Source organism: Pempheris klunzingeri, chromosome 19, assembly GCF_042242105.1.
Source record: "Pempheris klunzingeri isolate RE-2024b chromosome 19, fPemKlu1.hap1, whole genome shotgun sequence".
Classification (NCBI taxonomy): Eukaryota; Metazoa; Chordata; class Actinopteri; order Acropomatiformes; family Pempheridae; genus Pempheris; species Pempheris klunzingeri.
The window spans coordinates 17,600,946-17,626,759 of NC_092030.1; the positions used below are offsets into that span (position 1 = coordinate 17,600,946).

General features: G+C 41.5%; 1 protein-coding gene across 5 annotated transcripts in view; it reads left to right on the forward strand.

The window, feature by feature from the left end:
• The window catches only part of LOC139218538 (disabled homolog 2-interacting protein-like), a 124,008-nt gene that overhangs the window by 35,609 nt on the left and 62,585 nt on the right, over nucleotides 1-25,814 (forward strand). For 4 of the 5 annotated variants that reach the window (XM_070850139.1, XM_070850137.1, XM_070850135.1 and 1 more), the window contains exons 2-3: nucleotides 12,081-12,205; nucleotides 18,954-19,072. In XM_070850139.1, the coding sequence (XP_070706240.1) occupies nucleotides 12,116-12,205; nucleotides 18,954-19,072 (209 nt within the window). In that variant the 5' untranslated portion in view covers nucleotides 12,081-12,115. The remainder of the gene's footprint in view (nucleotides 1-12,080; nucleotides 12,206-18,953; nucleotides 19,073-25,814) is intronic. The other variant, XM_070850136.1, reaches the window with a different exon arrangement.

Genomic DNA, 25,814 nt, shown 5'->3' on the forward strand with positions numbered 1-25,814 from the left:
TTCAGTGCTCTCTTACTTTCTGCTGGAGGCACTGTTTGAACTGCAAGGTTATAGTGATAAGTCTACCCCCAAGGCTTAGCTCAAGTTACTTGAATTGAGAGAAAAGAAATATCTCTGAAATCTTCAGCCCATTGATTTTATTCCAAATGAACTGCCGTATTGTGCCAGCCAAGATATTATGCAGAAGAGTGGTGCATATCTGTTGCTCAGTTGCTCTGGATATGATGCAAACTTGACAAATGTCTCCGGCTGGGAAAAACACATCAATTTCTCTGTTTCACTGAAAATAAAGCTTATTTGTATTCTTTTCAAAATAAGTTGCATTATGAGTAAGTGCACTTAGTTTTCTATAGTAAGAGACAGAAGCCAGACAGTCATGAGAGAGACACAGAGAGAGACAGAGAGAGAGACAGAGAGAGAGAGAGAGAGAGAGACAGAGAGAGAGAGAGACAGAGAGAGAGAGAGAGAGAGGGGGAGAAGGTGCCTGGTTTGCATGTCTTCACTTTGCTTCTCCGGCTGATGAAAGAGGTGCTTTGAAGTCTCCCCTCTGTGTCATTCAGTTCTCATAAGAACACACACACACACACACACACACACACACACACACACACACACACACACATGCATTCGAGCTTATGTACAAAGACACACATGCAAACACACTCTGCCTTGATCTTTTTGGATAAGTGCGAGCTATCCTCACAAAAACCTTTTACACACTGTATGGTGTGTAAAAGTTTTTAATGCAGTGACGCACAGACTTGGTTGGGAGAAGTTGATCCAGATAAGAGAGGGACCACTAGCAGCTCTTGTGACCAACACACACTTTGATATTTGTAGTCGCCATGAAATAGTTAAAAGACATTGTGGTTGTGCTTTGTATGACCCTAAACTGGCAACTGTATGTCAATATGGACAGGATCAGTGCAATCTAGAGACTTTAATGTGGCTTCATTGGCAAAATTGTTGTTGCAAGAGTTGTTGCAATTGAATCAACAAGCAGCAAGCTGCATAAAAGCTGTTTTTACATTCACATGATGTACAGTGTTATTATTGTATGCAAATATATAATATAAAAAGTAATACTTTATGCAATAAGTGACTGATATTTCAAAGTTGTATTTCTCATCTTTTTGTGTGTTTTAGGAAGTAAAGAGACAGATGTGTTTCTTGAGTGGTGATCTGTCAGGTAGCCACAAGCAATGAAATGCTAATGTTGCTCTGGGTCATCTGAATGTATGAATAGGCAACATGTTTGCAAACACATTTGTCGACTTCATAAGGTGATGATATGGTAGTATACTGTTCCTTGTCGGGGAAATGCAATAATATAAAATCCAATTAGAAACCAAATTAAAAGCATTAAGAAATAATTTAAGGCTATAGATATAACAGAAGTACTTTGATGAAGTACAGAACAAGTACTTTGATTTGTCAGGTATTTAATTTATGGGATTATCCCTCTACATAGCTCGATACATTAATATTGGGATACATAAACAGTGATTTAAGATTTTATCCATATCGTCCATCCCTTGATGTGTGCGCATGTTTTCTTTAATTCATTGAAATGAGCTTTGCGAGGAGAAAAATAAACTTTTCTCAGTAAACAGATCTATGTGCCTGGAGCGAGATGATGTGATAATGCTGAAATGTGTCTCATTCGAGAAGCCCGGCATCACAGCATAAAATGGTATTTTTGTTCACACCACAACCACGGGCAGCTATGCGAGTTTATCTTGAGGAAGTTACTGCAGCCCCTCTTGATGTATGCGCCGCGACTGGGACAGATCAGGTGGCAGTTGCGTGAGCTCATGTGTTATTGTTTTCTCTGCATGTCAGTGCGTCCTTATCTGTGAATGGAAAATCTTATATCAGTTCACAGTCACACCATTCTGATCTGTTTCCCCTTCCTTCGTCGGGGGTTGGTGACATTTACATACAAAATTACTGCTTATGTCAAAGAGAGAGCGGCAGAGAGACATGATGAGATATGATGTGTTTCGAAACTCTTTATACAATCAAACCCTTTGTTCTGAATGATCCCATGAATGGACTTGTGTCACTTCTTTTTAACTAAATTCATCATCTGCCTCTTTTTATAGCTACCTTTGCAGAGCCTTTGTATGACACATAACCACTTAAAATTCTATTTTGTAAAGTTATGCTAGTTCTACTAAAATGTTATATTTCCTCAGAGAGAGACAATGGGGATGGTTTTAACAAAGTTAAGTTTCTGTGTCTTATTTCTCACCACTTGTTGGGCTGATTGCTTACTTGGCTGAATTGAGACTTGAGACAGGGAGAAACAACCAGCCTGGCTAGGATCAAATTAGTGTGTTATTAATCTTCTGCAGAGCTGGTAGGTAGATTTTATTTGTCAGATTTTATGCTAACTGTTTCCCCTCATTTAACTTTTGAGAAATTGATTAAATATACTTCCCAAACTGTCTAACTATTCCCTTAAAATACTTTCTCAACAGACATTTCATACATGAATAAAACATCAAAATGAAATGTTGGGAGGCTGAGGCTAGCAGCTGCAGTGGGGAAGACAAGTCAGGTCAAGCCTAAGTCTTGTGTAGCTCGATATCACATGCAATCTCCCAGTGGGCTTTACAGGTCCACATCAACAATAGTTGCAGTCTCTTAAAAACAAGGAAGAACTGAACAAAACAAAATGAAAAATGACAGGAAAAGGGAGAAAAAAAAACTGCAAGAAGCTTTTAGAAACAAAGAAAGAAAGAAACAAGTATTTCCAACAATAACATGAACACAGTCCAGCACAATATGTCCAAAAGGTAAGTGCATGAAAATGGTTTTCCTAATTTTCTGATCCTCGACTGTTCAAGTGAGAGCACCAACCGCACACAGCACAGCACAGCACAGCACAGCACAGCCCAGCCCAGCACAGCACAGCACAGCACAGCACAGCACAGCACAGCACAGCACAGCACAGCACAGCACAGCACACAGTAACAGCAGCAAATTAGCAACAGCGTGAAACCATGAAATATCCCAACAGTAAAGACAGAGTTACTGCCAGCAGCTTGCAAGAACGTGTTTGAACTACTCAATAACAACTCAATAATGCATTACCGATGACAGTTATTGCTCGTAATCATATTCTCGATGGGTCCTTGCAAGAAACACTCTTGATCTGTTCTGCTGCATCACGCGTAGCCCGATTTTTGTCTTAGTGTGTGTGCGCCTGTTGATGGGAAGTGAGGACAGAAAGAGTGCTGATAGATGGGAAACATGACCAGAACAACACAGACGATCATTATGACTCAGTTTCCGATGCCTAAGTCACATTTTCATATAAACACAAGGAGGCTGGAGCCAGTGTCTGTATTCATGTGCGTCTCAGAGTGTTAATCTGCTTTAAATATTAACATGGTGGAGTTAAAAAGAGAGATTTAGGGCTAAGTAGTGCCAAGTTCAGACGTTGACTTTATGCCCAATGGAATCACTTTCCCTGTTTTCTCTCAAACAGATTAGGCCTTTGATCTGTTTTTGCAGTTTGCGCCTGAGCATCCTCGCTGAGATTAAGGTCATGTTTTAGTAAAACAAAGGCTTCATTAATCAACCTTGGCAACCTCATTCTTTGAACATTTTGCCTTAATTTCAAAATCAGGCCGAGGGGCAGGATAATTTGAGATAAAAGTGCAGAACTTAATAAAGACAACACAAAGTAAAAGTATTTCCTACTACTACTTTGTCAGTTCTGTATTGAAAATGCAATTAATTTGTTTCTGAGATCATATGATGGGAAGCAGAGGCATGAGACAGAGGGCAGGGACTTTTAATATAGTAATGAAGCAGTGAAGTGAAACTGCCAGAACTGTCCACATCATCTCAATGTTTAACCCAGGATTACTTTCTGATCTTAGTTTCATCTCTGGAGTCTGTGTCCTTGTCTACCCTCTTTTCCCTCATCCCGGTGAATCATGGAAACGGGCCAGATGACGTGGTGCTACTGAGCACCCAAAAGAGTCCAATAACAGGGAGACAGGTGCAGGCTAATCCCCCCCCTAATCCATAGATATCAACTCAGATTACAAGCCTGAGCGAGGGAACAGTTTTGGAGAAATAGCTGTAGAACTGTAGGAGATCATTGCCATTGCTCACCTTGAAAAGAGCCTGCCATCTGTATTTTTGGGTTAAAATATTTTAAAGTACTGTCATGTGTCATTTAGCAACTGACACCGAGGCTGAACAGGCTGTTTGCTTCGTATCTGTGTGTCTGGTCGCTGATGTTATTGAAGTTAGTGGGATCTCAGTCGGCAGTCGGAGGAATGTTGCTGCTGTGTCGCCCACTGCACAAACACAAACTTCCTCCCTGTGCACCCCTCTCTTCTCCCCCCTCTCCCGAACTCCTCCGTCTTCCCATAACACACTGCAGACAAAGGCATGCATGTGCCAAGCTAAACATGAAGCAGAGCCCCCCTCTCTGGATATCGCCTGAAACTGGTCGATGATAGAATTCTTGTGTTTGTGGGAGAAACTGTGGAGCTCAGTGCTGCTTGATATCTGTACTATACTGTTTATAGGGTGACAAATTCAAGAGATTGGCTCCATATTCCATTTTGGGTTGTAAATTCTGGTATACATTCAGGCCTCTATGATCTTCGTAGTATCAGGTCGCAGTGGACTTTAAGTAGGGGCTGAGTGTTACAAGCCAGTTAAGTGACTGTTGACTATTTGCACGAGTGGTTGATGCGGGTTGAACTGATTCCCTTTTAGTCCCTCGTTTCCACAGAGTCGCTGCAAGCAGACAGAGCAGCACCTCTTTATCACTCCATCATCTCTGCGCTGAGTAAATACCTCATCTTAGAGGTCAAAAGTCCAGCGTTGTCCTCACAGTTCAGTGTTAACACATTATGGTCTCTGTGTACCCTCTCTCTCCCCTCCCCCTTATTCCCTGTCTGTCCCTCACACACCAACTTTAAATAAAGCACAGCAATTCAAAGCTGTGGCTGTAATACAGTACGTGCCGGGGTGGGCCTCCATTGTGACCTCCATTACATGGCTCACTGTCCAGCTGGGACTCAGATACACCAACTAATGAGACTGTGCCTTCTGACACAATAAGTAAAAGAAAAAAAAAACAGACTACTCTGGATTGCAGATCTTTGATTAATTCACAGTCTATATTCCAGAGACGGGCAGAGCTTTTTGCCGTGCCATCAGCCAGTCCAGACAAGTTTTAGCTGTCTTGTACTTGAGGGGAAAAACAGAAAAGAGATGTATTTGTGAAGGAGGGACGATGAAAGGTGGGGTGGACCGAGAGAAGATAGTCCTCCAGGTAGACAGAACACAGTAAACACAGCTTGACAGCCTGTGATTTTCGCTGCACATTTCACCGTGTGTGTGTGTTTGTGTATGTTTGAATTCTCTTCTGCTTTTCCCTCCTGTCATAACACAAGAACTCTGCTTTCTCTTTGGAGGCTGTATTTCAGCCCTGAGGGTGTAGACTTCTTGAAATGCAGACACGTGCTGCTATCGATAACAGGATCCTGTGCTCAAACTCCGTTCATCAGCTTGGTGAGCACAGGCTGGATTATTTTTCTGCCTTGTTCAAATACACACTTTAAAGCAGCTATAATGAATATCTGGATATTATAAGTGGATCAAATGACTATGTGCGTGTGAAAATCGTTGAGCGTCGTGGTGATGAACCCCCTAAATGTCAAGTGTTGGGACCGAACCTTGGATGGATCGGTTTTGGCTTCATTTTAAAATCTGACCTTTACCTCTGTACTGTACTCTGCTGTGTTTACCTCAGCCTGCCAGAGCTGCAGCACAGCTCTCCTTTACCATCAGCCAGCCTCTACAGTAGCTGCATCGCTAATCACCACTGGCAAAGAGCAGTGTACAAAACATTCAGCTAGCAGTGTCTTGTTTTAGCTGGCACCGACGGTCGCTTTAGCAAGGTAGCTTCAGCTGTCGCTAATTAGCATTAATGATGCTGGTGATGGATTGGGGTAAAGGTTGCTTTCTTTATTTAGCCAGAGATCATTTGTGAGTGAAGAACCTCCTTCCTGTAAGACCATAGAGAGGACATTGTGTCTGTGTTCAAACAAATCCAGCAGAGTGATATGTCTTCTCTCTGGCAGGTTGGGTCACATCAATGTCACGAGTCTTGTTCTCCCAATTAATCTTTCATTTATATCATATAAACATAATATTTTTTAATAGAGACCTTCAGCATTTGCGACTATCTGAATTGCCACAGTATAGACTTCATTACTGTCAACTAGCAGATAAGGTGGCATTTTTGTCTATTATGACTTATTTATAATGGATGTAGGACAATAGGCCGAACCAGTCATCACAGAAAAGTGTTGTTTGTGCCTATCTCAGTTCATAGCCTGTTGTGTGCCTGTTGACTATGTGTATGTTCACAGAAACAGCAGCAACAATGCACATGTAATTGCATAACCAAAACAAAACAAAAAAAAGAAAAAAGACATTCAAGTCAGCAGAGTGATTGCTAGTGTAACACCGGCACTACGGAGTGTAGATACTGAATGTTCGTTTGAAGTTATCATCATTTGTCGGCAGATTATACACCCCGTGCGACAACAACTTACTTACAACAACCTTTTTGAGTCTCCTCTTTCATCACTGAGCCTCTTAGCACAGCCAGCTCCTCGGGCGATAAAAGATCATAAAGCACATCACTCCAGGCAAAAGAACAATGTGTGTTTAGATAGTCAACCGTTATTATTATATCAGCACAGCACTTTGGCACGGCCACGCCAAAAATAAGCTGTTATGCAAAATGTTCATCACCATTCCAGTTTTTCCCCTCAGATGATTAAATAGATAATGTCAGTTGCCCTGCTGTCTTCTAACAGTTTTTGTGTCACATTACCACCTGCCTGCCCAGCGTGCTGTTTCTCTGCACACCTCGCACATGAACTATCCATCATACTATATTCATCCTGTTTGTTTCACCTTAATAGCAGCAAACATAGCATTTTAAGAGAACTGAACATCACACTTGGTTTTCAGAAGTAGAAAAGGCTTTGAACCTTTCCTCCCCCACCTTCGTCTACAGTCGTACAGTCATTTTGTAAGCTGTAATATCCTGTGCTGGCGAAGTCTGAGAGGAAGGGAAGGTTAGCTGGCACTGGTCACTGGATGGAGCACGCCTGACTGGGAAACACTAAGGAAATATGCAGTTTGACCTGTATAACTGAATGTTAACGGAAGGAAGGAAATAAGTAAGTAAGGTAGGAGGATAGGTTTTAGTATGATAGAGGGATAGAATGTCAGAGAGTAGGAGGATAGCATAAAGATTAAGATAATTAACATATTATATCTTGTTTGTTGAAGCAGTGGAAAAATCTTTTGTAAAAATGACAATTTGACCCCCTTAAGACCGTCCCAATAAAATCACAAGATGTGGCCTCTCCACTATGCGATTTGGTTGCACCCTTTTAGTTCCACGTGGTGTTAATCAATGATCTTACATGCTGATTAATAGTTGTCTTCGTTTGCATACTTAAGTTTTGCATTTATGTAAAGATTGACAGTAACTCAAGATATGATATTTGAAAAATATCATATTCTGAATATTAAGTTCCTCTGCCATGAGCAGTGGCTGACATAATGGCTTATCTTCTGTCCTTCACTGGCTCAGTCAGTCTCTCTCTGCCTGCACTTTCATCATCAGTGGCCTCTGAGTCGAAAACCTCTCCCCGTCTCTCCCTCCCCACCAGCCTCCTCATCTTTCTTTGCTTTTTAAAATAATCAGCCATAGACCACTTCATGTTTGGAACACGTGAGATTTTAACTTGCGCACACACAAAATGGTCACATATGCAACCATCAGTCTTCTCATGTAATCCTAAGAAGGTGAATATTTTGCCAAAAACTTGAACTTTTCCCTCTAGTGTCAGTCCTTGATTTTGTTAAAAGTTTTGTTTGATGTTCACAAAGAGATACACTGAGTACCGAGCTGCACTGCCTCTATCTCTGCTGGCCAGACCAGGACACACATACAGTGCACTCCTGTGCAGACACATCTCTCTCCCATTAACCAACTGTGGGGAGGCCTGGAGGTGGGTGGAATCAAGGCATAGAGGTGGTGCCATTTATGAGTTGAGGTGGGTGGTATGAGGATAAAAAAAAAAAAAAAAGGGAGGTGACATTTTGATTTGACATAAAAAATTAAGATGTGATGGTAAAGAAAGTTAGTAGATCAAAGTTTAAAGAGAACTTTAATGTAAGAGCACATAGAGGGAAGAAAGCGGTTTGGTGAAGGCAAACGATAGTAAGGAAAAGAAGGTGGAGGACAAGGAAAAGAAGAAAATGATATAGAGGAAATAGACTGAAAAGGAGGTCTATAGAATATAATAGTCAGCCTAAAGGCCCCCAGACTTGTTAATTTAAATATACCTCACCTTTTGCCACAAAAGCTGCTTTAATTGACCTTACAAACAGAACTTTGCATGCTAGATGCTCCCAAACACACACAAACACACACCTTCAGATACCAAACAACTTGATTAAAAAAAAAAACTAACCTTAAACAGACCCCTTCTAAATTAGAAGTGTTGATAATCTGAAACCAGCCACCACATCCTGTATAAAACAGACCTTTGATGATTTACAACAATGTGGAATTTGTGTTTTATCTGAAGTTTTATTGAACATGAGTGTGTGTTCACCATTTGCTACCGGTTAGTGGGTTAGAGTCGGACGCAGGGAAAGCGAGGGAAACTTTCCATGCATTCGTAGAGATGCATTACACGCAAATGGGGAAAGCATGTGGAAGTGCGCACGGCAATTTCACACAGCAATTAGTTCACAGCCAAATGATGTGTGCTTGTGCGTGTGAGCTCTCCTCCGAGCGCTCGCAGCAGCCAGCTGTGTACAAGTGGGGAGACTTCCGTTAAGAAATTAAGAAGACTGGAGGGGTAAATCCAGCGAAGTCGAGCACAGGAGTAATTTGTGACACGAGAAACAGAAATTCACACTGCTGAGTTAGTTCAGTCAATGTTCATGATTACCTCATCAGCCCCATTTGCTCATGAATGATTTTCAAATTTAAAGGATTAAATATGCTTGTTATCATGGCAACGGATATTTCAAAGCCACCATATGTGTTTGTTACAATGACTAAGTGAAACAGAAAGTAATTTCTATTAGTATGCCAGTTTTTATAGAAAATAGATGGAGCAGATTTTTATGAGCCCACTTCCCCACACATTCATTTCCTGACATCATTTAGAGCCATATTACGTTTTTAGTATTCCTAGACGGCCCTGCTAACATTTTATCCAGAGCTGCCACTCAGTGAGACAGCATCAGCTTACACAGATGAAGTGTCAGATGTTAGAAAAAGTCCACTAGACAGTTTTAGAGTTTTGCCAAGTCCAGACAAACATCAATAATTAAATTGGGAGACACTGATGATCCCATTCATTTTTATGCATCAAACAGCTGCCGGGATGGGTTCGGAGCAGCCACCGCTGTAGACTCAGCCCTCGGACTTAAGTCTAAAGTCTCAAAAATGAAGATTTGACTCTTGACTTGAATTTTATTGCTGCGAGAAAATCCACATCTGAAGCATGACACCCAAAAAACTTGAGATTTGAAAATAAAATAATTAGTGCCTCATGTGTTGAGCGGTAAACTTGTAGAAGTTGCAATGAAATGCCTTCAACCGCATTAAGAGACCTGAGATTCATGCATTTTGACTTGACTTTTAATTTGCTTATGAAGTCTTCATGCACCTGCTCTGACAGACACTTACTTGACTTGGACGCCCCCTGAGTCTTGTGTCCTCCTGTGTGCTGATGTAGTGCCCTTAGATTAGCCTGATTATCCCACAGGTGTTCAATCTGTTGCGACCAATTTCTCACCTCTAGGATAGAAAAACCTATAAGCTTAGTCTAGCTAGCTTAGTATCTGCAACACAAAATGTAAAATCAGATCCTCCTGACCTCCACAAAGCAACGGACCACTTGCTCAGAGGATCCAGATGGTTCCGGTTTTTAATTATAGAGATTTGATTTTGCAACAGAGGACGTCTGCTCTGTGTCAGAGCATGTTGTGTTTGTCTGCTGCTTGTTGTTGCAGAGGGTGTTTATGTTAATGTTAGGCTGAGAATTATGTGGGCTGGGATGCAAGCCAGTGTTCTGCACAGCGGGAAGTGCTTTTCCTCCATTCGTTCTTCAATTACACCGCGCGCTAATTCAGTCAACCAGCCTGTTAAGTAGCAGACTGCTAATTTAGCACAGCCCGGCTCGACAAGCTAATACAAAGAATATCGCTGATATACTCTCAAGTATGTGCTCTTGTGTGTTTGGCTTATTAGAGAAGCTCTATATGCAAATATCATATTAGGCACAAAATTTGGTCCATCAATGTCTTTTTGGTTACCATGGTTAGTTGCATATTTTTAAGTTTTGAGTAAAAAATTGAAAAATCAGCAGTTGCTGGTGTCCAAGTTCAGTGCTGTAAAGTCATATTTGGGCCTAAATGTTATCTCATTTTGATTTTTTATTAAGAAAACAGATATAATTAACCATAATATCCCCAAATATCCAGAAATTGGATATGATAAGTTCTATTAAGTATTAGTATTAAGCATTTACGTCCAGCTTCGTGATTCCTTTACCAAGTGTTTGCTTGTTACACATGATTATTTTTTGTCTGTGTTAATCAATAAAGGTTACCCACAAGGTTTGATGGCATTAAGTATTTAGAGTCTAGAGATTTGCATACCAGATCTGGAGATAGTTATATCAGCAGTCAGTGGGGAGTCCCCAACAAAATGGTGAGCACTCTTTATACTGATTATACTACAGTATAGTGTGTGAGGGGGGGGGTTGCTTCTTAATGCAGTTTCATCCTTATTAGAGTCACACACTCACACTCGTAAAACTAATTTCATTAGCTTCTAATGTTGGAGACAGTCATGGATCTCATTTGAATAATCTAACATGGCCTCAATGATGTGTTTCAAAATATTATCAGTTTAATATTATCTGAAATAGTTAAACACATTCTCTGTTTTATGTTAGAATGTCTTGCACTTCATTTTGCACCGTATGTGCAGAACTACCTCTTTTTTGACCATTTGAGGTTATATAAGTTTGCCAACTGGCTCACGTGTTAATAGTTCGCTCTGCATGTATGAGCGAACAGTAAGCGGCAATGGCGATCTGAAATCTGCAGAGACATGCATGTTCAGCATCACTCGCATTCCTCTCACATGTCCAGATTTGTCTTTGGCTCCAGAACTCTTTCACAGCTCTTTCACACTGATCTGATACTCTGCTGTACTGTGTCTAGATTAAAAGAAAGAATTAGACACACACAATATAAAAAGAGAAACCAGATCAGCTCTGTCAACAGGGAAAGGATGGGAAAATCAGGAATGGACAGTAACAGCCCCCGACTCCCTTAATGGACTCATTGATACATTTATCCAGGATATAATACGGCCCAGTGTTAACACCATCCACCCACAAACACTTATTTTTGCCTGTTCTCATATATTTTCCTTTGATCTGTAGTGCACAAACGCATGTTGAATGCTTTAAACACCCAAGGCTAAGGTTTGGATTCGTCATGGTTAAATGTGTTTCACTCATGTGAAAAGTTTCCCTCGCAGCAGAACACATATTGAGTTTGGAATTAAACCCAGGTCACCCCAGTCCAAACCTATTTGGCACCCTTAACTCCACACCCACACCACATACTGTCAGTGGCTCTGCCTTTGGTTCGTCTCGTGTGTGGGTTGTCTCTGTTTTGAGTTTGCATGTTCTTTCCTGCATTTGTGCAAATATCCTTTTGTGCTCTTGATTTGTCAGACAGATTTTTGAGAGTAATAACACACTGACAGCCAATCACACATGATGTGCTTTGGGAGATTGAAAATGCAAAAGGTGTACCACTCTGGCACAATGCACAACCTTTAGAATAGTCGAAGGAGCAGTTTGAAATCTAGAGAAATTTTGCTGAATTGTTGTTGCCGAGAGCAAATTACTGTATGTTTCACAAGACCGTAAAGAGAGAAAGACCATAATCACATTTTAAAGATCCCTCTCTATTTACAGAGTCTCCTCCAGAGAGGACAGGACGCCGACGCAGCATGCCAGGCAGCTCCTCGGACAAGACCACACCACCCACCATGGAGGCTACAGCCACTGCTGCCACACCTTTCAGAGTCACCGTGAGTACTGTGAGTTTGTTTTTATGCATCATCTCTGTCCTCCCCGTTCGTTTTTTCCTCTCTGGCTTTTGTCTCTGTCTCCACCTTAGTTTGCCTTAGGAGGCTCCTAGTCGTAGATCAGCGTCTACAGAAGGCTGGTCTGGCGTCCAGATGGACCCATGCCAATCTGAAACTCATTTACATCAAATGTTGGACCGGGGCCTTTTGATGTTCGCTGTCTACACATCGCACATGTGCACATCTTGGGTTGATGTTCAGCACACCATCCTCCAGTGCCTTTTTTCACACCCGGCGTGATTTTTCATTGCATTTCACTGAATCATTTTAAAAATGCTTCATGTAAGCCCACACGCACACTTCCACACCTGTGCACAGCACAACACACACACTCACTCACTTGTAAGCAAACTGTCTCTCCTCCTCTCCGTCAAACACACACACACACACACACACACACAGAGCAGCCCTTTGTCTGTCATCTTGCTCTAATTCAAATCCGGTATGCTTTCTGCCATGTTTAATTCAATAGATAAACAGCCAGTTAATGAAGCAAAAAATTCCGCTATGAGTCATCAATTTAAAGCTAATTAGCAATTAGCAGTGCATATTTCCATTAATAAATAACGAGTGGGGAGATGACGACCTGGAGGTGAACTGTAAACAGTGGATGTTAGGACAGAAGGGCCACAAGCACTCAGTCTCTCATAAACAATCCTCCAACTCTCTGCCTCCGTAGAGGCATAGCAAGCCTGCTAACGGGTCAAGTTAAGGCCTCAAAGACGTTATTAAAACAGAAGAGATTTCTTTTTTTTTTTTCCTTTTTGATTTCCTATTATCATATCATCAGCCATCTTCAGCTCTCTCTCAGTTGCTGCAGAAACCAAACTGGGATGCCTCTAGGGCTCACAGTTAATAATTCAACAAATAGGCTAGACCCACTGGTGTTGGACCACCTGCGGAGTGAGAATAAAGTGTTTCATGAATTGAAACAGTTTAAGCTTAATTTCAGGAGTTGCACATATAAAAATTGCCACAGCTTGATGAGCCAGAGGTTGCCAAAGTCGCATGTGCTCATTAAAAAAAAAAAAAGAGTGTTTTTTTTCAGAGATTATGTATTGCTGTGTAAGAGAGAGTGTGTGCGCACACACTCTTTCTGTCCTCTTGACCGATTCTTCCTATTCTTTAGAAAGAATGTGAATGAATGTCACTGGAAATGGAATCCATGAGTGGATATAGCGTGACAGAAAAAAAAAAAACAAATTAAGAGAAGAATAAAAAGCTTGTAGGAGACAGAAAGGGTCAGATAGAGGGGCTAAATATTGATTAAGTGTCTGTTAAGCAACTCCTTGTTCCCTCTGGGGAAAAGCGAGGAGAAGAGGAGCACTGCAGCAAAGTCATCCTGCTGTTTCAATCACATGATCACTTAACTTACTTCTGTGGGCCTATTGCTAAGCAGCAGTGACTCCTTGCACAAAGAGAGCTTCCCCAGTCAATGTTTGACCCTCTCTGTACTTTTCCTCACACTGCCCCCTTCTGGCACCTGATGGTAGCACAGCACACTAAGTTCCCCACTGCCAGCTTTTTCATCAACTTTTGATTTTGTTGATCAAATGACGAGACATTCTCAATTATGAGAATGACGCAGTTTATACAGTGTGTAGAAGGTTGGATAGATGGATTGGACGTAGCCATGGTGGCACACAAACGTAGGAATGCAAACAGGAAGACATGCAGGCGGTCATATTCTCCTCCTTCTCTCCTTCATCTCCCACTTTTAGCGATGACAAACCACCCCTCACTTTTCTCCCTCCAGTGAAAAGAGTTGTGGTGACATCTAAAGTACCCCTCCTAGGCCTTGAGCTAAATCTGTCAAAATGTTTTTCTCTCATGTTCTTTGCAGAGACTGAGTTCAGTCTGCACACACAAATGGATGACACACACACACACACACACACACACACATAAGTACATCCTCCAGTGCTTCTCAACAACAATTTCTCACCAGTAGGCATGGGAGAAAACTAAAATCTCTCCAAAGCCTAATCTTCCACAGCCAATTCAGATATACTAGAGGAATGTATACCTTAAATATAAAAGTCACAATTTGGTAGTTTCTCTTATTCAGTGCTTGTTTAAAGAGCAGACAAACAAACCTTATCTAAGGCCGTCACGTCCACGTCCCGCTGATTGCACTAGCTGGCTGGATTGATTCTCAATTGTGACTTAGCTCCTTATCCAATCTCTCCCAGACTCCATTCTCCCTACCTCCCGTCTCCTCTCAGATAATAGCAGGGGGTCTAATTGGACAGGTATGCCTCTTGTTTTCATCAGCCTGTGCTAGAGGAGGACAAGAGTGGTTGATGTGGAAGCAGGGAACACCCTGCTGATTGTCCAGGCACTGATTCTATCAGACCCCATTAGGGAAGCCTGGAATTGCCAAGCCAGGGGAATAGAATTAACTTGTTGCAAGCATTTGCTTTAATTTCATGAAAAAAAAAACTAAACTAAAAAAAAAAGCACAGCGATAAAATTGAGCTGTCCTCTTAGTGCTGATTTAATGGGCTTGGACAGGCCGAGATTACAATCAAGTATGCAAGCCTGTCATGCACACACACACACACACACATACACATGGGCATGCGCAGAGGTAAGCTAACACACATTAGCTTGCACTGTAAACAAGGTAACATAGTAAGCATGGACAAACATGTTCTCTCCACAAACAGCACATTCCCTTTGGAGCTAGCACAATAAGCCCAAACTGAAGGGCCTCTGAAAACCAGCCTCTGCTCCCCTTCGATGATGCATGTTGAATCAGATTTTTCCATCCCCTCTTTCCACTAATTAGCTGTCAACCATAGAAATGTGGAATAATTAAAGAGCTCATTGAAATTCACGCTATCACGTGACGTTGTAATGACCCCTGTCAGGTTGCGCTGGCTGTAATAGCCCTATCATGTATTTTTTCCTTACAAGTAGTTGTAGCAAAATGACACATTGAGGGCCAGACATTACAGCAAGACCAATAATATTCACGCGAGACTAATTAATGGTGGGATCTCCACTCTATTAATGTCATGTATCCCATCATTCTTTTCCATTCATGCATTGATATTTATAGGTATTATTCAACCAAGGTCACTTTGTTAATGTATGGCATCGCATTAGGCGGCTTTTCACATTGTGTTTTTTAGGCGTCAGATTATGCCAGCCATCACTTCCTTGATATTCAATGATTAGTGTAATGTGGAACGATAAGCAGAAACGAGGACCCATCAGAGTCTAAACCACAGGGAGGAACAAACTTCTTCTCTCTGCAGCTAGTGCTCTGCTCTGTTGAGCCCTGATCCGCCAGCAACCTTGTCACTCATTTGCCGTGCTTTACTCCTCACTTTCCCCCTCATTTAGTTTCATTTTATTGCTTTTTCTATCAACTCACGCTCTGGCACCTCTACATTGTGATCCACTTTTTTCATTTATCCTGCCTCTATAGCTCATGCCTCTCTGGCAGGCACTCACTGTCATTTGATCAATTTTTTGACCAATCTCTCCTCTATTTCTGTCCTCTCTCTTTTTAACCATATGTCTCTGTCTCTATTTCTCTTGCAGATTTTTTTTTTTTTCCCCTTCTCGCTCTCTCAGTCATCTCATATGAGCTGCTGCTGAAAACAGATTAAATGCTAACATTTTTGCAGGGCTCTCGGTGTGTCTTGCCTCCTGTGGGGTTTAATCTGGTGTTAATATAGGCATCAGTCATCCTGCCTGAATCACTGACTGATTGTAAGTGGGGAAAATAGGACGTTCATATCTGCTGACCTTTAACCCTGACGATATATCTGCAAGAGCCTTGACAGACTGCCCGAATTAGACAGCAGTGTTTTGTAATGTCACATTGCTGTGCATGTGCACTGGAGCCCCACTCCAGAGAAGGAACAAGGAATACAAAATAATCAGAGAAATTATACGTTTGTGTCTCTGCCTGCCTCGGCTCTCTTTTCTTCTTGATTCTGTTTCTATTTCTCCCTTCTGTTCTTCAGAGTCTATCCATCAGGGCATGGAGAAAAGTAAAAACAGAACAAGCAGCCACTAATCAATCCACCTCGCCTGCAGGGACAGGTTTCTATTCACTGAATTATTTCTGCGGATGTGAAAAAAAACAGAATCATTTTAATTTGTTAGCTGTGAATATGCCAACAGCAGCAGGCCCATGCACTCTCTAGGGGCTATATGGAAGAAGCCTGCAATTACAGTGAATTTTGAGGTGATTGTGAATGATATCCAGAAATAACAAAAGGTGTTTGTCTGTCAGTGTTTGCACATACGTGTGGGTGCCATTGATTTTTCGAATACACTGCCACCTCTGCCTTGGCATGTTGTTGAAGGAGCTGATCTGAGTGTGATGCTAAATACAGTCATGGAAAACAATATCTCTGCTACACAGTCTGACTCATATTTGTCGTTGTTTGCAGCAGTCCCTATGGTAATGTAACCGCATGCCCACACACTCAGTGACACATGGAATGAATGATGTATTTATATGTCTAATACTTTAGAGAGAGAGAGTAAGAGTTTGATTCACAAAGTAAGAACAGGTGCTGCGCTCATACCAATAGCGTTGACTTAGCTGTGTTAAAGGGGACGTATTATGCAAAAGGTACTTTTTAATGTTGTCTCAACATAAACATATGTCCCTGGTGTCTCTAGAGAGCCTCGGACTATGAGAAAGGACCATCCTCTTTCCTTTTCTCCTGTTCCATCTTTTGGCAAATCTGTGTAAAAAACCCTCTCGTTTCAGATTCGGCCGCACATGTGAACATTACAACATGTAAATATATATTCTAGTAGGCCTACCAAATACAAGAATGAAACTGAAAATGAGCATGTCTCCTTTAAATTAGCAGCAAATAGCCCCTCACAAAGTCTGACCATTATTGAGTATGAGCCAGCCAATGAGTAGGCATTGCTGAGAATGATAAATGATAAACATTTGGTATGTTTTGTTTTGTTTCATGTGACAATAGAAATACAGAAGATTCTCCCACAGCTATGAAAAATCTGCACTAGCAGCACTTACATCAACATTAGCTGTGGCACATTAGTACAATGCCAACTCAGTTTCATGCCACAGGTAGTAACAATAATTCAGCTCACTTAACCTGCTGGAATCAACAGGAAACTATGCCAGTTTAATATGATCAAAAGAAAGCCAAATGTGTTTGCAAAACTCCAGAAATTTAATGTGGGACTAGTGAGAGACACATTAAGAACAAGCACTTTTACTTTGACGTCCCCTGCTTAATACACTTCAAACTTCATTTCCTGTAAGACCTTTTTCTTTTTTTTGTCTTGTCCAAGATCTTCCTCAAGCTGTCTTACCACCTTCCCCAATTTGTTTCGATTGTTTTTGCCTTGCATTGTGGGACTTCAACGTACATTAGCGACACATAGCGACTGTTTTTGGTCACGTTCACACATGCTAATGAAACATAGACACTCCCATGATTGGCATGAGCTTGAATATACATTAGCGAGTCTTGGTTCCTGGCCCAGAGTGTTTTACTGATGACAGGTGTTATTCATCAGGATGCTGTGGCTCCTCTGTGATCAGCTGGCAGGCTGTCTGGAAGTCGCTCTGTAATTATCCATATTCCATTGTTGCCCGGGGCGACCTGTTCACATGGTAGGTGGTAATTATACAGGTGTGTTGATGGCCTGACTGGGACGGAGGGCGGTGCTTTCGTTGTGTGTCGCCTGTCACCGTCTTGTGAAATGTGTGCACACGTGAGAATGACGTGAGGTCAAAGCACTGTGGGTATGTCTCTGAGGTTATATGAGTTTTTTCAGTTTAGTGTTCAGTTTATTATTCCACCTGTGAATCAGCCACTGTGCTCTTTGATAAAAAGCTACGCCTGAGCATGAGCATTATTGCTTTCTCCTACGTACTGGCCTCCTTGTTAAGTTCCACCTTATTCCCACAACCCTCCTAAGTTGCTCTATCAGCTCTCCTCTTTATTCAAAGTCCTTCTTTTTCAGCTTGGTCTTGATCTTCCCTGCAGTGAAATCTGAAAAAAGAAAAGGAAAGAAAAATGGCAGAAAGAGATGCATTTTTTCCCCCCTCATAAAACGTACAACAGCCTGCCATTTCTGCACCACATCTCATTTGTTCATATTCTCTCGCTCTTAATGCCAGCCAACAGTTGCCATGGAGACGGCGAGGTGCTTGGGGGAGTGTGATTGCAGATGTTAGAAGAAGTAAACACACAGACTCAGACAAAGAGAAGAATGAGAAAACTAATAAAGGGCTGTATCCGTCGAATTAGTGTAAGGAAATGATTATAAAACACAGAATGATTGTACGTCGGACAATTTGCAGACACCGACATAATTGTTGCTACTGGAAACGGTGTGTAATGTTTGCAGATATTACCCTCCAGCTGATTATTTTCTTTTTTCAAGGTCCTGTCTGTGAATGTAGTTTTATGCCTCTTTGTATTCACGAAATATTGTGTTTGACTTTGTCCTCACTCTTTTGACCGTGAACATCACTCTCACTCTGATGTGAAGATCTAAAATAATTCATTTCCCTTTAAGTATTCATGACATTCTGCATCACAGAATTTAGGATGTGGGGCTTAAACGCCGGTATTGATATGTTCTGTTCCGCCACCGAATTGAGCGCAATGATCGACATCTCGTAGACTTACCTCGAAAAGTAGCGGCGAGTCTGTTTCATTGACTCTTTGTCTCCCTTCGTCAGGGCTTTCTCAGTCGACGGCTGAAGGGCTCGATAAAACGCACCAAGAGTCAACCCAAACTTGACCGCAACTCCAGCTTCAGACACATCCTCCCCGGCTTCAGGAGCGTCGACAATGACAGGTAGGTGTTTGTTCAGTGTGCCGGTGCCGGTGTGAGTTTGTGTATGCTGGATTTGTCCATACTGAATGTCTGCTCTATCCCGGTTCCTCTCTCTGCCTGATGGCTGGTTATTCAGGTCACTGCTGACATTTTTGAGTTGTGTTGTCACTGTATAGCGAAAACCAGTGAATCCAGAGTCTCCAATCTGTCACTTCTAATATGCCTCGCTTTTTCTTACTGTGATACAGGATGAATCTCCTGTCCTCTGTTGTGTCACGTTGGTAGAGTTGTGGCTCTTAACTCCTGTAAAAAGGTTGCTCTTGTGCTGTAACACGATTAATTTTGCTTTGTCTCGCCATTAGAGCCGAGCAAAAGAAACCATATGAATGTTAACTTTCTTGAAATTTAAAACTCCAACATACTTTTTAATAGGTTATGTGCCTGACAGTGTCCTAACAACCTATCATACCACAGGAGCAATGCTATTTCTAGCCAGTCTGTAAGAAACAGGGTTGATTAAGTTAGCAAGGCACACAAAACACTATTGTCAGGCACAAGTCAACAACTCAACAGCAATACAGCAACAACTGTGTGCTTTTCCCCTGTTAATAGACACATGCTGCTGATTTTTAATAGCAAAGGACTTGGTGCAAATAGGTACCACTGATGAATGCAACTGACCCAAGATATAAACTTATATAAGCCTACCTTTCATATCTTTGGATTTATACAAGATTGATTTGTTTGTATAATTTATTTATTTCAATTATTTTTTTGTTTGCATCTTATACAACAATTGGTCATTTTTCAGGTTCTGAATCTACTGCAAGGGTATTTCAAGCTTTAGAAAATCTTTGAAGTGAATAGCGACCACACAGCTCTATTTTGCGTCCTCAGAGCTGCCCATGTGATAGTGTTTAGCTTCATGCTGAGATAAGTGCCAGTTTCTGATAACTTATCCTAATTTCCTCAGGCGCTCATCCACTTGGCAAACATTAGCCCTCTCCTAATGATGTCAATTAGGATTCCAGACTAGGCCATGTTGACCTGCAACTGCGCTGCCGGCTCACTCTGGATTTCTGACCGCCTTTCGACGCGTATATGACTAACAGTTATAATTCCCAGCACCTATCTCTGCTGTGCCAGGAAAAAAGCCAAGGTGTCCATCTGTGGAGTTTAATTAATGGGGGTGCTGCTTTTGAAGAGATACTCTACGGCTCTCGGTTTCAAAACTTGGAGCCGAGTCGCTGCCACTCTTCATACTTTTAATGAGGCATTAACATCACTGTCAAACTATCACAAGGGAACACTACCAATTGTTCAGTGTGGAACATGGTGAACCGTTCCTCTGGTGCAGTCGGACAAAATGAGCTCATTCCTCCTCTTCTTTGTCCTGCTGTCTTTCCTCATCCGCTCTCCCACTTCCACCCATTTTTATAGCATCTATCTTTCTAACCTTGCTCCTTTCTATCCATTTCAAACTCATCACTCTCCAATTTCATCCTCATCGCCCCCCCCCCCCCTTCCTTTTCTCTATTTTTCAAACAGTAGTAAGGTTTCCTAACCTATCAGCATTTATGTGTTTCCCTATGATAAAGCGCTCAGCAAAGAAGGCAAATATTGGACAGGAAATTGGAATGTCCAGGAGGTTTCTTATCTCACCCAGAAACGCACACACTACATACACTTCACTGACAAATGCACACATTGTATCCTCATGTAGTTGAGGAAGAGAGAAATGCCACTTTGGTGCTTTCACTCATCTAGGATGTTATATGAGCAAGGGATGGATCTAGTAGCACGTGTGTGTTTGTGTGTGTGTGTGTGTGTGTGTTTTTGATTCGTTTGTTCGAAAAAAAGGGGTGGGGGGCATGAAAAAGTTGCAGAACAAGAGCATAATGTGCTGTGAGAGGAGTCAGTGACGCTCCCTGTCAGCCCGGGAGCAGCCTCCCCACAGGGCAGAAAACACTGCAGAAGAAGACAGGCTTGGGAACTGGCAGAAGAGGGATGATGAGATGAAGGAGAGATGGAGGGAGGAGGGAGGGAATCCTATACCCTGGTGTGCAGATGTGCAGGCATGAATGTGAGAGATGCAGTGCATGCAGGGATCATTTAGTATTCACTCTGCATCTCAAATATTGTTCATCACATTGTGGTTGCCATGTAACTTATTTACCATATAACGTTGTACATTATATGGACTCAATGCACTATTTTTCAGTTATTTCAGTCACACTAACCATAATTTATTCTCCTATTACATTTCACAGCCATATATTTGCATGTATTTTTACTATAATCATTTTGTGAGAGCACAAACACGCTGCATCTTAAGGACACACACCAACGCATTTCCAGTGTGTGCCTTAGCTGTGATGACATTGTTAGGCCTTGCAGCCCGAGGCGGTCTCAGGAGAGCGACCTGCAGATGAGGAGCAGCTGGACCTCTAAAATGAAATATTTATCTATGTTAATCAGAGGCCGGACACTCACTGAACACTCCTATCTTCAGTGAGGCAGAAAAACAGCAATGCGTGGGTGCACACACTGACACCGTGCACACACAAACAAATTACTGCACTGCTTTGTCTAAAGTAAATACATCTATTTGCACTTTATTATACTTAACCTGAATTTGGAATATAGTCAGGCTATTTTTTTCAGGCTCTTCAGTTCGTCAGATTACTGTATTATCTAGAGATAGTGACAGGGCACATAATTTCCACTCTTGCTCTCACTGTGGCAGTCGAGGTAATTATTGGAGCAACAGAATGGGAAATGTAGACCACAATGAAAGTTGCAGTATCTAAAATAATTGTCGAGGCATCACTGTTCAGGAGCTACTGACAGAACAGAAGCGCTACAGAAATGAGGAAGCAATTCAAACTTTTAGGAAGATGTTAAGTATTTGTTTATGTCTACAAACCTTAACATTACAGATGCAGATCACAATAAATCATCAATAATTTTTTGTATGCATGCCCATACAGCAACAACTGGTATGACAACACATTGATTGAATATGTTTTAACACAGAAAAGTTTGGTCTCATATACTCCACATTGTGCAGTTACTGGTCTTTAAAGGACTCCACTTGCTTTGAGGATACCCCTGTGTGTATCATCTTGTGGCCGTCTGCTGCTCCGATCTGCTCTACACGTGTTACATGTATCGGAGAGATTATCTGACCCTCACTAGCTTCTGCATTTGATCTACGCTGACCTTACCAGGACCCTGTAGACACACTGAATGGTGAATACCATAGTGGTTGCAGCATGCCAGCTTTTAGATTCTTCAGCAACAGCAGAGTGCCCTGGCTGGACAATGGAGCACACGGTGGGGTCGATTTTATCGATTTTATCATGTTGTACATGGGAGGTTTTGTTTTACAATTAATTTTATTTAAGAAATAGAAATTAATTCATCAAGCAAAACAAGGCAGTAACCGTCTTTGCCTGTCTACATACTGTATATTACAATACAGATATGTATAGAGGACATAGTCTTATGTAGTTAGGTCGTGCATAAGGGATATGTACAGGTACAGTGCAATGTGCATTATCCCGCTTACTACACGGCTTTGTAATAAAGAAATCAAGTACATGATTTAAAAATGTTGTTTTTGATTTTCTGCTATCAGAACTGCATCCATAGCAACAGTTGGTCCATATTTTGCCTAAATCATAAACAAGAACCTTGGAGACGAAATGCACAGTCAAGCTAATCTGCACCTTTAACTATCATCTGGTCCTACTTTCTGCTGCTGCTGCTGCTTTACACCTTTTTGGACCTTTCCAGATGTCACCAGCCTTTGTAATTCAAGGTCATTTATGTACTGTTTGATTGATTAAGCACACTTCAGTGCTTCTGTGTCCGTGTGTTTGATCCGACGTTGGTGTGCTCCTACCAGGCTCATCACATTACGCCACACTTAGAGAATCTCTCCCTCTTTGATATAAATGCATGCTTGCATACATGCATGCACACACACATTCTACATACTGTAGTATCTCTCTACAGCCTCCCTGAGTGCCAACACCCCCGTCTTCCTGTCTAACCAGCCCTTCGCTCTGTTGTGGAAATGCTTGTTTGTGTGGATTTCGTGGCCACAGTAGTGGCTGGATGGAATGAACTGATTGTGCTTGTGATTCTGTGTCTGTAATCGTATGCATTTCTCTGTGTGTTTGGGTAACTGCAGTCCTCAGCACTGTGGGCACCAGTGACTCATGCGTTTTTATGTAAAGACTGCTTCTGTAACGCAGCAGGAAAGGTTTTCTTGCCATCACTCACAGGCTTGAGCTCTGAATATTAGCAGATGGATAAAATGGTGGAGCTATTTTTTTACGCTCATATTTCTTTTCCTGTTTCTTTCCCATCTCACTTGTCTGAGACAAGCTGCTGAGCATATGGTTTAGTTATGTTCGATTGCATAGGATACCATACTGTATGATTAGCAGTTCAGCATATAATGAGGTACGGAAAGTGGACACAATAAAATGCACAGATCACAAAATGATCTGCGATCTCCGATTACCCTTTTCACATTTTATTTATCTCTCTATATGATGCAAGGAATATAATTTTCTGGAGAGATTCTTTAGAAAACTATTAAAAATAGTTGAGTTAGTACTCATTTAACGGTTGTATGTCTGTTTCTATCTCAGTTTATCTTGCTTTGGATTGACAGGCACAATGTTAGAGTTTAATTGACCATATAAGGTAGTGAAACAGTGGTATCAGGATGTGTGTTGTAAGAGGCTTTAGCCTGTAAGTTTGAATGACTGCCTGTAACAGCATTCAAGAGCCCTTGATACAAACCCCCTGTCATTTTCCATAAAGCTGCACCAAAGGGTACCGTGGTAATTGTTGCAGGTGGGGGTGTAGGGGTGTGTGTGTGTGTGTGTGTGTGTGTGCGTGTGCAACATAGTGAGGGAGCGAGAGACGTCCATCCATAAATCCAATAAAGTGATGCCATTTAGAGTTATTGAATTCTGTAAACATTCCCCAGGTGTTTTGACTCTAATATCCAACCTTTTCCATCAACACCCCCCCGCCCCCTTCTTCTTCTCCCACCTCCCTCCACAACTCACTCGCACCCAAACGTCTATTAACCCTTTATATGATAAGCCCCTGCATCATCACCATTATTTGTCACTTTGGTCCCCTCTTATTTGCTCCACTCATGTTAATAGTTATGTTTGGAGGTGTTGTTTGGATCTGCAGTTCCCTGGTGGATTTCTGCTACATTAAACCCAATCCAGCTCTTACATTTCCTTGTCCCGAGATCCTCTTTTCTACTCTCTCTGCCCTCTCTTATTTATTTCAAGCCACTGCACCAGCATTCTCCTCCTTGCCTCTCCACTGAATATTTGTCATAATTTGCTTACTCCCAACCCTGTCATGTCTCCTCATTTTGTGATCTTCTCAAATGTTGATTCAGTGTGTATTGGTGATGATTACTGGCACACACACACACACACACAGTACATATGTGGGCCTGGACACTATCCAGAAAAGTAATGCACTTAGTAGTGACAACAAAAAAAATGCCCAGTTTAAGATTTTTTGCCAATATGAAGAAAAACAACAGCAGTGCTTTCGTTATATTCATTGCAGCAGTATAATTAGGCAGAGGAAGAGTGCATCTTTCTCTCTTTCCTTTTCTCGTTGGCATCCTTCCCCTCTCGCCATCTCATTTGCAATGCATCAGCATGATTTGGTGTAGATGAAACAGAGCTTTCAGGGTAATAATGCGGTGTACAGAGCAGGTTTCACCTACCACTGTGCATTAGTAAGCTCAATCCCACATAGACTAGGAGGGATTCAATGAATCCATCAATAGTATCTCAAAATGTAATGCCTCTAATTTGGTGATGATTATAAGGCCTCATGGTGTATTATCTCTTTCTATTTGAGATTTTAATGAGGATTTTATTAATCCAAGAGTAATGCAGTGTTGTTTAGGTGGGTGTGCTGAAAAGGTTGATTTGTCCTGCTTTCATAAACAGAGTGCTCTTCATTTGCTTCAAGGACATTGATGGCTATTAAGTTTTGAAGGTCTAGCACCCAGCCTAATTGTGTGTGTGTGTGTGTGTGTGTGTTCATATTTGAAAGAGTGGAACAGAACACGTTTTGTAAATTGATGTCCAAGGTTAGACATTCTGGTACACAGAGTCCACAAGGTATCTTAATTATATTAACTAAAATATACTCAGACTTCTGAATGAGACTGATTTCAGTTATTGCTTTCGTTAGAAGCTCAAACACTGTCACAGACACAGAACATCAGAACCAGCTTACTGGAAATGGTCCTGTCAAAGATTCAGACAGCAGACATCTGTGGGTGTTTGAGTGTCAGAACAGGGGGAAAAAATCTGTTCTGTTATTTAAAATATTCAGATGAAAACGTATTTGTAAGCATCTGAACACTTTTTAAATTCAAATTCCAAGAAATGAACAGGGTGTAGATTTAATTCAGTGTCTTAAAGGTGGACACCTACAGAACCAAAAATATCCACGCATCTTTTCAGATTCAGCTAACCGCTGTAAGCTCAGTCCCTCAAACAAGACTCCAGAAAGCTTCGCAATTGAAGGTTCCATCACAGTATGCTAATGTGCAATTAGATGTCCTTGGTTTTTCACTCCTCATCTCAGCCCTCTTCGGAAACCTTTTGCTTGTTATGTACTTCCTTTAAGGGAAGTATGCATCTCTCATCCCTATAGTTAAGGGACCGAATATGAACGTTGCACCATGTATTCTAGG